Genomic DNA, 14245 nt, shown 5'->3' on the forward strand with positions numbered 1-14245 from the left:
GTTACAAGCTTATAAACCGGAGCCAGACCCCTAGACCTTTGTGTTGGAGCGTCCAAATAATGATGGTAACAGTAGCTGCAGTAAGAAGTACAAATTAGATTTAACTCTCCGCTTGTAAATATTTTCTTCTGTGTTGCATCACCCAGGTGATGTCTTCTAAACTCTACTTCTTTCCTTTTAAACATTGAGGACAATATTTCGTTCTGGTTGGGGGGAGGGAATAGTTGACAATTGTGGAATCTTAGTTAAGTTTTTACTAATTTTTTGTTGTAGAAACTAACTGTTGCTAACTTTTTGTGTTGAAGATGGCTGAATATGGAGTGTAGTGACTCTAGAAACGCATCTTCATCGTTTGAAAAAAAAACAAAAAAAAATTCAAAAAAATTCAGACATTTTCTTTTTCTTTATTAAGTTTTGATGTTCATTTTTCTTCTTCTTTTTAATTTCTCCTTTATAAATGTACATTTTCAAATATTTGAGGCGAAGATGGCTGAATATGGAGAGTAGTGCCTCTAGAAATGCATCTTCTTAGTTAAAAATTTTTTTTTCTTTTTCTAATAAATTTTTCTGCATCATCTTCACATTTCTGCATGCATATTTTCCTTTCATGTTTAGAATAGGTTGGGGGGTAGAATGTTGTTTAAAAAAAAAATTTTTGTGTGATTTGTTTTAACATTGGATGACATGATTAATTTTAAATTTTAGTATTTGTATTATCTTTGGTCTTAAGCGATGTTACATTATGTTTGTTACTCTACATGTTGATGTCAGAGACAAATATGAGTTGCTTGAAGGAATGAACATGTCATAAATAAATGCCAAGTGAGTTTTTGAGCGTATCATTTTTCTTGGAGAGTAACATTTTTGCTCATTCTTTATACAACTTAGTGGTTTATTATTGTATACACGATCTCTAGATTTCTTTTGAGTTAACCCTTAAAAAAATTATAAAAGTAAAAAAAAAATGTGTGTTGCTACATTGGGAGGCCCATCTAACTAGTAGATATGGAAGGTTATTTAGAGCCCTAAAAGACAATGGAAATGTCATTTTTGATCCGTTTGAGCATTTCTAGCCATCCCTTTTGTGAAATATCCATAGTTAACCATTTTAAGCCTTTTAAAAAAAAGAAAAATAAAGCTTTTTATTTGTTAAACTTATCATCTTGACCCACTCCGATTTAGAGTATTACTCGATGTCTTATAAGTTCCATCACCTATTTATGTTTAAGAAAAATGTAAATAATTATTTTTCTCAGTGACGTTGTGCCAAGCAAAAGTAAAAAAAAATTGTTTTAAAAAAAAGAAGAAAAAAATAACAATAATAGGTGAAATCCACCTTGTAACTTCAAAAAAAAAAAATTCCTCTGCATTTTTCTCAAACATACACTTTGTTTTTCTTATTTCCCTTCTTTGTTAATCATGTCCCTAGCCTACGTTACGTCTTAATAAAAGTCCTTGATTTTAAGGAACTATAGTCTGAAGTAGAAGCTAGTTATATGGGCTAAAAAGATGTAGTGATGCATAATAAAAAAAAAGAGAAAAAAGAAGATAAATAAAGTGGGTCGACTAGCATTTTTGTTTGACTTGAGATCGTATTATTTCTAAGCTGATGGCATATTTCTTTCATCTTGGTGAGAGCATGTGATATCACTTCTTTATTATGTTCTCTCAATTACCATTCATTGGAGTGACTATTTTTATTGGTTTTAATTTCTTTGTGAGAGTGTCACTACTTCCAGTGAGATTTTGGGGTTTGACATGTCATTCTTGAAGGTAACTATGACAAAGTTTACTAGGCTGATTCATGTGGATGATTGATGTGGGTGTGATGTTGCTTTAGACTGGAGATAATGCTTATACTTTTATTTAATTGCTATCATTAGTCTGATTGAATAAACAAGATTGTTTAAAAAAAAATTGTGTTTGAATTTTGTTTTCGCTTTATTTGCTAGGGACTAGCAATAAGCTGGTTGGGGGGTGTGTTGAGTATTAGAAAATGTATATTTATAAAGGAGAAAATCGTCATTTTACACTTCAAGTTTTACTAATACCCTTACTTTTATGTATTTAACCTTCTTTTGATTTAATTCCGTGTATTTTATTTTAATTAAGTATTTTATGTATTTTAGGGGCATCATAGTCATTTCACAATAAACGAGAGATCAAACGGTAAAACGGACATCACTTTTGAACTCAGGACGGTCGAAAACCTTAGAAGGAGCATAAAAAGAAAAATGGCACTGTTCATGTGTACGATACTATTCACGTGTACGGTAGTGTCTACGTTACTGTTCATGATACTGTTCACATATACGGATCGATGACGTGGCATTAACCGATGATGTGGCATTGACTGATGAGGTGTCACGATCCTGTTGGACTAAAATTCTTATGTATTGTTGATGGTGACGTGGCAGCATATCACTGGACCAAAAATCTCGCGTATGGGACATGTATCACACAGGATTATTTTCAACCAAACCACGTCACTGTTCAACCCGGGTCAAACTGTGTTACTGTTCATCCGCGTGGTCAAACCACGTACTGTTGACTGATGACGTGGCGCAATCTTGAGCGTCCAAACTGTTTTTAATCCGATGGCCATGATTTACTCCATGTATCTATAAAAAAGGGGCCTCCCCTCCTTAATTTGATAGCTCTGAATCCATTTTTTGTAATTCCTTCTCCATCTTGTATTTTCTACGTATTTTAATAAATTTCCATTTTGCCCTTAGTTCAATTATGTGTGGCTAATTTTCTTTCAAGCTTGAGTTGAAGGTGAAGTCTCAACATGTGTCATGGGTTTTATTTGGTAAATTTACTTTCTCTTCCCTCTAATTTTTGTGGATGTTTTGACTTCTCGTCGACAAATAATACTAATCTTATCTAATACCACCTTGGTTTCATCGGCCCCCTAGTACAAGGTTATTATTATTTGGCACGATAAGCCCTTAGCACCATATTGATTAGAGTGTGGTTCATGAAGTGTGGATTCCCCCCTCATGATTTAATTGGTATTAATAAGGAATATTCGGCCCATGATGCATGTTGATACGAATCCAGATACCCAAGTACGTCAATTTAATAGATTTTCACTTCAATTTATTCTTGCCATCTTAATTCGAATTTTAGGATAATCCAAATCATTTTCACCATAAATCCAACCACCCTCATAGAAAATTAATTCTACAAACAATTAAAATCCACCTCCTTGTGGGATCGACACTCATCTCTATTAATCAATTCTACAATAGATTTGTGCACTTGCGAGTTCAATAAAATTTGCACAACAAAAGTTATTTATGAAGGAATGATAAAAGAAAAATGGGACATGCTTGCAGCTCATTGTTTAATAGGAAAAATCCTTCTTAATTGAGGGATACACATCGAAGGCCTGAGAATCACTATGAGACAAGTTTGGAAAAGCTTAGAGAAGTGAAGATCGAGAGCATGGGGGAGAATTTCTTCATGTTTAAATTCGGCTTAGAAGAGGATAAAAAAAGGGTGTTTGTAGGTGGCCCTTGGCATTTTGATAATGCTCTAATAGTTTTTACAGAGCCAACGGGAGTTGGGGACATAAAAAAGCAATCATTCTCACACACTTCATTTTGGATACAATTTCATAATGTGCCTCTTATGTGCGTGGACAAATATGCAGTTTAAAAACTAGGGTCTTTGATAGGAAAAGTGGAAGATGTGGACACCGACGAAGCAGGGGAATGCGTGGGGCCTATTGTTCGAACAAGAATTTCAGTGGATGTCACCAGACCACTGAAAAAGATCCTTTTTATTGCAGCAAGAAGATGGAGTTAAAACCCCAATAGGAGTCCAATATGAAAGGCTCCCCGAATTTTGTTTCTTTTGTGGGCTAGTAGGACACCAGTATAGGGAATGCTTAAAGTATAAGGGGCAACTAAAGGAAAAATTAGCCTACGGATCATGGCTAAAAGCATTGCCAGTGGCTGAATGGAACAGGAAAAATAAAGGGAGAGGAAAATGGAACAAAGAGCACCATCAACAAAATCTGAAAATGGTGAGCACAGTAAGCTAGAATCAGGATCAAACCAGGCAAACCTAAAGCAACCCAAAAAAAGACAATTGGTCGGGTCAAAGCGAAAGTGGTCAGCCCATAAACCCAATGGAGATGGGAAAGGTGAGAGAAGTAGCTGAAGAGCATTTAATACAAGTAGCTGTGAAGGCTATAAATATCAGAGACAACAGACTACACGATATTGGGGAAGCAAAACTGAGCAATGCAGCTGGAAAATGCTCTCCTAGGAAACTGGAATGCAGGGCGGGAACCAGTGGAAGGCGGGAAAGTGAAAGGCAAAATGAAATCAAACTTGGGGCTATTCCAAATCCACAAGGCATAAGCAGCCATAATATTTTGGAAGTTAAGGAGTCAGTTAATGGGCCGATTAAAGCCAATTCAAAGCCCAAAAGCCGGAAATAGAAAGCAAAAGTAAGAGCTCAAACAGAAAAAGGAAGCATTATGGGGAGACAAACAAAGACTAAAAGACCAAACAGTACACTTAGCGGCCAGAGCCCAAAGTCAAAGCGGGCAAAATTAAATAGCCCGAATAAAGCTCTCAACAACAAGCTTCAGATTAACGCCCCTGCAATGAAAATTCAGCTGGCATGGGAACAACACAATGCTATGGCCTTGGAGGATATAGAAAACATTCCAGAAGATATAGAGGCGGGAGCTGGTGAACAGCCCTGCCGACAACAATGAAAATCATAAGTTGGAACGTTTTGGGTTTGGGGAATCCCCAAACACGCCTAGCTATGAGGAAAATTCTCCAACAAGACAGACCTCAGCTTATTTTTGTGTGCGAAACGAAGTTGGAGGCTGTACAAATCCATGAAGAATGTAAAAAGCTTGGTTTTGATGAGTGCTTTGCAGTAAGTAGAAATGGGAAAAGTGGAGGCATAGTTATGATGTGGAAGTCTGACATTAATGTACACATTCTCTCCTACAGTAGGCATTACATTGATGTTAAAGTGCAGAGTGGCAATGGCAAAAAATGGCGATGTACTGGAGTCTACGGGCACGCGGAAGCTCAACAAAAGCAGCATACGTGGACTCTATTACGAAGGTTATCAGGTTTGTCCTCAAAACCATGGTTGTGCTTTGGTGATTTTAATGAAATATTGAGGTTGGATGAGAAAAGTGGAGGGAATGATAAAAACATTAGGATGGTTTCTGAGTTCAAAGAAGCTGTTCAAGATAGTAAGTTGGCTGATTTGGGTTATAAAGGGTATCAATTCACGTGGTGTAACGGCAGGGATGGGCAACACTTTGTTGAGGAAAGGTTGGATAGATTCTTATGCAATGAAGAGTGGGGGAACCATTTCCAGGAGCAACCGTGCCAAAACTTAGTTAGTGTAGGTTCTGATCATTATCCAATAATGATGGAGATAAAAAAGAAAGGTCCCGGTTTGCAGTATGTGAAAAAAACCTTTCCCAGGGTGCATTACGAGGACATGTGGAGCTCGTATGATACTTGTAAAAGCTAAATGGGAGAATTATGGTGTTGTAAAAGGTGGAAGCCCTGTAATGCAATTTAAGGCTGTGGCAAAGTCATCGTTGGCTCATTTAAAATAGTGGAGTGAGGAGGAGTTTGGAGGTCAGGAAAGGAAGTTAAAAACGCTGATGAAAGAGCTTCAAAAGGCAAAGCAAAGCAAGATGCACTATGAAGAGGCAAATGGCATAAGGCAGATTGAAAAGCAAATCCACAATATTCTGCTGGAGGAGGAAATTTATTGGAGGCATAGAGTTAGAGCGAACTGGTTGCAAGCAGGTGACAAAAACACTAAATTTTTTCACTCAAAAGCCACAGCTAGAAAGAGGAAAAATAGAATTTGGGGTGTGGAGAAAAAAGAAGGCAGCTGGACAGAAGATGGAGAAGCTGTAGAAAGAGAGTTTGATGATTATTTTCAGCAACTCTTCACATCCTCCAAGCTGAGCCAAGATCAGATGAATGCAGCACTGGAGGGCTTAACACCAAAGGTTACAGCAACCATGAATGACCAGCTGGATGCCCCTTTTACAGCAGAGGAAATATCAGAAGCTTTGTTCCAAATGTGTCCCACTAAAGCACCTGGCCCGGACGGATTGCATGCAATGTTTTTTCAAAAGCATTGGCAGCATGTTGGCAAAGGAGTGATCCAAACCTGTCTGCACATATTGAATAATCAAGGTAACCTCAGCCCCTTAAATCATACATTCATTGCCTTGATTCCGAAAGTTGCCAAACTTAGGAAAGTCACCGAATACAGACCTATTAGTCTATGTAATGTGGTGTATAGAATTGTTGCAAAAGTTATAGCTAATAGGTTGAAGCAAGTTCTCCACCAAATCATTTCCCCTTATCAAAGTGCATTCGTGCCCAATAGAATTATTACGGATAATATTGATTTTGGGTACGAATGCCTTCACAAAATAAGGCACAGTAAAGGGAGGAAAAATGGGCTGGTATCTCTCAAGTTAGATATTAGCAAAGTTTATGATAGGGTAGAATGGGGCTTTTTAGAGCACATTATGAGGAGATTAGGCTTCACAGAAAAATGGGTATAGTTAGTCATGAAATAGGGCTGCCATAAATTTAATTCAACCTCAAATGGGGTTGCGGCAGGGGTGCCCTCTATCACCTTACTTGTTTATTTTATGTGCAGAAGGTTTCTCTAATTTACTCATGCAGGTTGAAAGGGAGAAACTGATTCCTGGACTCAAATTTGATAAATAAGTAACGGTCTCACATCTTTTGTTCGCTGATGACAGCTTTGTTTTCACCAAAGCATCTATTGAAGATTGTCGAAACTTAAAAGCAATTTTCGATTGCTATGCAGCCGCCTCAGGACAGATTTTCAAGTATGAAAAATCTTCAATGTTTTGTAGTGGGAAGCTTCCAGCAAAGCAAATCACAGCCATCAAAAACATTTTCCAATTGAAAATGGTGTCTAAATACGAAAAATATTTAGGCTTACCATCCATGATTGGAAGAAAAAAGATGAGCTTCTTTAATGAGGTGAAGCTAAAAGTTTTGAGTAAGATTTCAAATTGGCAAAACAATTTTTTTTCAAGCGGAGGCAAAGAAGTGTTGATAAAGGCGATAGCTCAGGCTGTCCCGGCTTACGCCATGAGCGTATTTAAACTTCCATTGACATTATGTGAAGGCATTCAGAAAGCAATTGCCAAATTCTGGTAGGGAACTAACAAAGAGAAGCACGACATTCATTGGGCTAGATGGGAGAGAATGAGCCATGCTAAGCATAGAGGTGGTTTGGGTTTCAGAGACATTTCATGCTTCAATCAGGCCTTAGTAGCAAAGCAAAGCTGAAGAATTATTCAAAATTCAGAATCTCTAATGGCAAGAGTTCTCAAAGCAAGATATTTCAAGCATGATGACTTCCTCAACGCCAAGATAGGTTCCAACCCATCCTTTATATAGAGAAGCATAATGTGGGGCAGACAAATAATTCTAAAAGGCTCAAGATGGCGAATCGGTTCTGGGGAAAAGGTCAAAGTTTACAGAAGCAATTGGCTGCCGCGGCCAACAACTTTTAGGCCAATATCGCCAAGAACCCTTGCTGTAGATGCTAAAGTGGCAGAGCTGATAAGCCCTGAAGGAGAGTGGAAGAGGGATATGATCCAACAGAATTTTATTAAAGAAGATGCAGAAATCATTTCAAGGATTCCCCAGCCAAGGTACACAGCATTGGATGAGTTGTGTTGGCATTATGATAAGCTCGGGAAATATTCGGTCAAAAGTGGCTACCAAATAGCTTTAAAGGAAAAATTTCCAAGTGCCCCAAGCAGCTCAAACCCAGACCCCAAATAATGGAATGCCATATGGAAGCTAGACCTCCAAGAAAAGATAAAGATGTTTATATAGAGGGCTGTTAAAAACCTACTACCAACAGCCGAAAACTTGTGGAGAAGGAAGGTGGTGCCAGACCCAATTTGTCAAATATGCAAACGGGGAGTGGAAACTAGTTTTCATGCAATGGTTGAATGCAAAGCAGCAAGGAAGATTAGGCAACTTTCTCACCATGCAGTTGTGGAGATCACAGCCTCTCAATGGAGGAATATGTTTGATGTATTTCTTGATACAACAAGGCTCCTGAACAAAAAGGAGACTGAGCTGCAGGTTGCATATTGGTGGGCTACGTGGAACGCGAGAAACCATTTCCTCTTCAAAAAGGAAAAACTGGATGCCTTAATTTCAATTGCCAAAGCTGAAGGTGTAGTAGAAGCCTATAGAAAATTCAAAAGGACCGAGCAACAGCAGTTGGAAAGCTCAAACATGGAGAAGCCTAAGCAATGGAAACCCCCGCCCGAAAACTGGTGCAAAGTAAATGTGGATGCTGCAATTGACCATCAAAGTCAAAGAGCTGGGTTGGGAGTGGTGATAAGGAATGATAAAGGAGATGTGGTTGCTGCAGCCATTAAGCCCTCAAGTTTCAACGGAGATGTGCCTTTTGCAGAAGCTGAAGCAATTGAATGGGAAATGCAAATGGCAAAAAGGGCAGGAATCACTGCAGTCATTTTGGAATCAGATTGTCAAGCAGCCATTGATTTGGCAAACAACAGAAAGGGTAGCAAATCTGAGATTTTTTGGGTGATATCAGAAATCAACGATAGGCGAAAAGAGTTCCAGGAAGTCTGATTTCAATACACCCTTAGGTCTTGTAATGCAAATGCCCATACCTTAGCTAAGCTAGCTGTAAAAGGTTCAAAATCCGTTGAATGGCTAGGAAATATACCAGCACAAGTCATGTGTTTATTCTCTTTTCAGTAATGAAGTTTCTTTCCCTTCTCAAAAAAAAGAAGAAGAATAAATTAATGTTTTCATTTCTGGTAAATTGAAGTTTACCCAAATTTATATTTTGCTTAACAAAACCATGAATGTAAAATTTACTTGAATTCTCAAAATATAAGTTGCACTACTTTATTTCTTTTCATAGAGGTACGTCGCTTGTTAGGCTCAAATTTATACAATCTCGATTAACTATGTTATGGCTCAATTTCAATCATATGAAAAATGTTTACTTCCAAAATGCGTGTATTTGAAGGGAGGCTAGTATATACTGTGAATATCTAGACTTATGAACAACAATTTTTCACTCTCAAATTCATTCAATTCAGGGGAGGGAGACCTAAGAAATTAATTTTACTCTATTCCCTCACTTAGAGAAATGTCATATTTGGGATTGAGGCGCTGTAACTTTTAAGTTACAGCTGTTGTGGAAAATAAATTGTTACTATAAAATAAAAATTAATAATATGTAGTAAATATAAATTTTAAATAATAATTTTGACAAAATTATTAAAGATATAATAGATTTTTTATTATATAATATAAAAAATCATATAACATAACTTTTAAACTACAGCAGTTAGTGTTTACCTAACACTAAAAGTTACAGTTACCCAATGTCAATTCCAAACGCACCCCAAGACTAGAGAGTGGATTTAAAGTCTTACGCAATTTTACCCAACTTAGCATTTATGAACCCATTTTAGAGTATAATTTTTCCAAATCAAAATTTGAAAATTTAGATATAATTTTCAATGATAGTAAAGAAGGAGCAATGCACCCAAGATTCCCCCTACTAAGACATATCTATATCAAAATTTAAATAAAATCTACTCTTATTGAAGACTGATGTAGCCGTATGAGCTTGAACACTTTTGAGTCTTGACTAAGCACCCATGAGCCAAGTCCTAGTGATTTTTTTTCCTCTTTTGGAATACTAGTGATTTAAAATTATATGAAGAAAATGTACATAGTATCATAGATTCGTAATTTGATGATATCTATTATTTAAGCAGCGTCTAGTTGGCGGTAGTAGTGCTAATTAATAAACTCTAAGCTCAGGCTAAATGAAAAGTTTGTTTCATAACAAATTAATAATACTGTTCTCGGGTACATGTCTCGTTCCAACACTGCAATCTACAGGGGGTCGTTAATTTATAAGAAGAACAAGAAGAACTGAAACAAAGAAGGCAAAAACCAATTCTTTTTTTTTTTTTTTTTGATGATTGAGTGGACGGAAAAGGGAGAAAAAAAAATTGAGATCCCTATCATTAATTGAATGAAAATTACACTACTCCATCCGTATCAATTAATGTCTCGTAAAAATTTTTGAATTACAGTATTTAATAGGGATGGCAATGAACTAGGTATTATGCAGGGATGCTAATACTCAAACTTGTACCCATTTGTTAGAGAATATCTTCATACTCATTGTGGATTTGAACGGGTACGGATCATGTATTATTTGATAAAAATTAGAAATACTCGTCTCCTTCTCATATCCCCTATATCCCCTTATATTTTTTTTAACACCTTGAATATTTAAAATACAAAAATGATATCTTAACTATTTAGCTCAATTTGAATATGCAATATTTATTCTAAAATTTTTAAAAGAATAATTTTCAATTTTAGGTAAATATTAATTATAATTTGATGATTGTTAAGTTCAATTTTAACCAACGTATTACCAAATATTTGGATCCAAAACAAAAGTCTCCACTTTGGTATTTTCTTATCGCTCCTTTTAACTAACCGTGATTTAAACGTTGTTTTATTGTCATTTGTTTTTTTTATTAGGGCAAGATTTTAGATGATTAGGTAAATGTCTAGTCTGCTAAATGACTAAAATCTCCAAATAAATGTCTAGCATAACATTATATTAGACGGTTGCTCCGATTACTAAGCTGTTAAGTGATAATGTATATGTTTTGGGAATCTTTATTTGATTTGGCTGTAAATTCTAACTTCTAAAACATTAAAAATAAGTAAATAGTCAATAGTCAAATGGGTTTAGTGAGCAGTGTAGGTGCTAGTGTTTTATACCTGTACCCATCCTGCCCAATTAAAGGATAAATATCTTTACCCGATCTTTTTTATAAGACGAGGGTAAAATTAAGCTCAATAATCAATATCCAACCTTAACAAAATGGGGCCCCATATGCCCCGTGCCGGTGGAGATTTTCTGCTATTCGTACTATTGAGGATATTTTATACTCAAAACTTAAGATTTTTTAAAAACTAATTTCATTTGTCTCGTGTGCATAAAATCATGAAATTATAAGTCTCTTATACCATTGGGTGAATAATACATAGCTATATGAGTGAGATTATTTAGCACTTTTTATTTGGTGTGACTTTATGAGGGAGAATTGGTTTCTTACTTTCACCACAAGAAAAAAAAATTAATTAGGCCAATAAAATATAAAATAGTAAACATTTGTATAGATAGGATAAGAATTTTGTCTCTAGTTGAGTTTGTTTTTAGGTAGAGTTAACGGTCAAGATTATTCAATATTAGGGGCTATTTGAGATTACATTTTTAGTATTTGATAAATTTTTTTAAAATTAATTTTGGCAGAATAACCCCATATTACAACTGATTTTTTTAAGAAAAGGAAAGAGTAGTTTTTCGTAATTTGATTTTTAGAATTAATTTTATACTCAATACAATTCCATATATATCCTCATATTATTATAAAAACACAAAATTATCCTTATTAATTAAGAAATAAGATCATTAAATTTAAAGAGATTAAAATTATTACCAATTATATTAAGATAATAAAGGATAAAATTAATAATATAAAAATATTTATTTTAGTTATCAATTATTATATATACACAATTTTTTTTTATATACATGGTGATAAATGTGTAACTAAATTTTATTTAATATTATGTCTAATTCAATTGTTTACATTCTTATACTAGTTTAATAGTAAGACTTATTAAACACATATGTTTGCTTTTAAAATTCACAGTATTTTTTAAAATAAAATTTATCAAACTTTTATTGATTTTTTAAGCATAATTAACAATAACTATATTAATTTCAATATTATCAATCTGACCTCGAGACTCATTTAACTTTGACATTCATTAATACTCAGTACAAACTTAGCCAATCACTCATGTTATTTGGTTATAGTAGTTTCTTTTCTAAAAAAAAAAATAGCAATTATACATACATATTTTAGGAAAAACCTGTGGTACAACTGTGGTACCGTATCACAGTTGCATCCAACCATTGAATGTTAGTGAATTCCACCAATTTAAGTGCATCCAACGACTGGATATAACTGTGGTACGTTACCACAACTGTACCGTAGCCTGATCCCATATTATATTATGATTTTATATTATAATTGTGATTTAGGAGTAAAACTTTTGATGTGGTGGTGTTGTGTTGTTCTTTCAATATCAAAAATATCTTAGTGGGCCTTTTTGAAATATCTTCTACGAGTTTGATAAGGTATATTTTACCATCAAGTATATACAAAACAAAATGGGAAAAAATAAGACGCGCTTTTCTGGTGCCAAATTGCCAATCTCGGTTAATAAATTATTCTATATCATAAACCCGTCGGTGGAAGCTGCAATTTTTCTCTATAGCTCATCCTCCGCTAAGGTGCTAAAATCGCAACGAATAATGCTTTGCGTTTGTTGCTTTTTTAACTTTTTTTTTTCGAGAAGGTTTTTTTAACTTTTTTTTCTTATATTATTACATTAAATTTTATGAAATAAATATCCAGATAAATAATTTTTATAAATAAAAAATATCTCTATTTCACTCGTATTTCGCAAGAGATAATAACTTTAAAATATTTTAGTCTTCACAATATTTTTGTGAGAATTTAAAATTTGTGACGCCAGCTGTTCAACCACTCTCGGCCTTTGGCTGAGTGAGTAGGGTTTTTAAACTTTAAAATAGGACAAAAGCACTGGAAGAAAAAACAGCGCATAGACAAAACGGAAGCTTAAAAAATTAAGGATGAAAAAAAAAAATGGACGAATCAATAAAGTAGCCGGCCATGTTCATGAATTAAGAGACTCCAGTGATTGACTTGGTCAGGTTCTTTTCTAAAATCAAATTGTGGTTCGACTTCGACTATGGGAACGAGAAGACTGGTAGTTGAATAAAGAAATTAATACGTACCCTACATTTTGATCGGATTTCTTCGGTGGGATCCACTAATTTAATGTAATAGACTCATAAAAATAAAAACGTATAAATTTTATCAAAAAAAAAAAAAAATTGGACTTGTCAAATTAAAAGTCATCATTAGACTGGTGCACCGATTAAGCATATAGAGAAGATTACGTTTCCACGCAAGGCTTTTTTTTTTCTCGTTAGATCAAGCAAAGGTCAGAAAGTCAAGTCGTTAGTGCGTAACGTTGAGTAACAGTTTGGCATCCCAACGGAGCAGTGACGGAGATGTGATGATGATAAGATGAGAAGAATATTTCTTGGATACGTTTTCGCTGGTTGAGGAATGAGGATGCTTCAAGGCCACCTCTTCTTTTAATTCATTGCTGGGGAGTCTTCTTATTAAAAAAAAAAAAAAAAAAAAAAAGAGAAAAATCTGGAGATTCTTTATTCCCTGTGGTTTGCTGTCACTTGCATCCTTCTTTCACTAAAGACCCCTAGATGTTCGCCGCCCTAGAAAATGACATGATTTTCCTCATGAGTCATGATCGCGTTAAACGAACCCTTGTGTTTCGGAAAAGTATCCAAAAGTGGTAGATAAATATATTTATGTCATATTTAAAAAAGGGTAATGATAGATCTAAAAGTAGTATGTGATGTATTGCTTGTTAAGTGATTTAATATCTTACAAATGAATGTTATTTTATTTAAAATAAAATTTTAGAATCCATAGTAATATTCTTTATATATATATATATAGAGAATATTAATCATATTAATCATATTCTTTATATATTCTTTACAAATTTAGATCGTATGTAGTATTGAGGTGCTGTAACTTTTAAGTTATAGTCATTGTAGAAAAAAAATATATTTATAAATAAAAGTTAATATTTCTAATAAATATTACTTTTAGATAATAATTTTGACCAAAAAATAAAAATAAAAATAAAAATAAAAATATCATTTACTAAATACTTTACAAGCTCCGAACTTGGACTTTAGGAGCAAATGGGATCTTGTTGTGCTTAACGTGGGAGGTGAAGTGTGTATCTCAACATGGGTTAGCTAAAATGGTTCTAGATTTGGTTGTTTTGCCGGGACATCCAATAGATTTTTTGAGTGATGTGTAATCTTATTCCTTTTTCCTTTGAATAAAAAATTTTTTCCTTAACAAAAAAAAAAAAAAAATTAAAAGCCATCGTAGATCATTCCTATGACTTTGTCAAACTATATTGCAATTAGGACATTTTTTTTTTTTTTCATTTAGAAT

The 14245-nt window shown here is 34.5% G+C and overlaps 2 protein-coding genes across 2 annotated transcripts; both read left to right on the forward strand.

Moving 5' to 3' along the window:
* Positions 1–4731: 4731 nt before the first annotated feature.
* On the forward strand, positions 4732–5520 carry LOC112097361. Its single transcript, XM_024182556.1, has one exon. The coding sequence runs from the start codon at positions 4732–4734 to the stop codon at positions 5518–5520; it is 789 nt and encodes a 262-aa protein (XP_024038324.1).
* A 2489-nt stretch (positions 5521–8009) lies between these two features.
* Positions 8010–8672, forward strand: LOC112097362. Its single transcript, XM_024182557.1, has one exon. It carries the CDS (start codon positions 8010–8012, stop codon positions 8670–8672), a length of 663 nt encoding a protein of 220 aa, XP_024038325.1.
* Positions 8673–14245: the final 5573 nt, after the last annotated feature.

Source organism: Citrus clementina, unplaced genomic scaffold (genome assembly GCF_000493195.1).
Source record: "Citrus clementina cultivar Clemenules unplaced genomic scaffold, Citrus_clementina_v1.0 scaffold_6, whole genome shotgun sequence".
In the NCBI taxonomy this organism is placed as follows: domain Eukaryota; kingdom Viridiplantae; phylum Streptophyta; class Magnoliopsida; order Sapindales; family Rutaceae; genus Citrus; species Citrus x clementina.

Excerpts from the sequence above, each read along its gene's own strand:
- LOC112097361 (XM_024182556.1), top strand. The coding sequence starts at position 4,732 with ATGAAAATCATAAGTTGGAACGTTTTGGGTTTGGGGAATCCCCAAACA.
- LOC112097362 (XM_024182557.1), top strand. The coding sequence starts at position 8,010 with ATGGTTGAATGCAAAGCAGCAAGGAAGATTAGGCAACTTTCTCACCAT.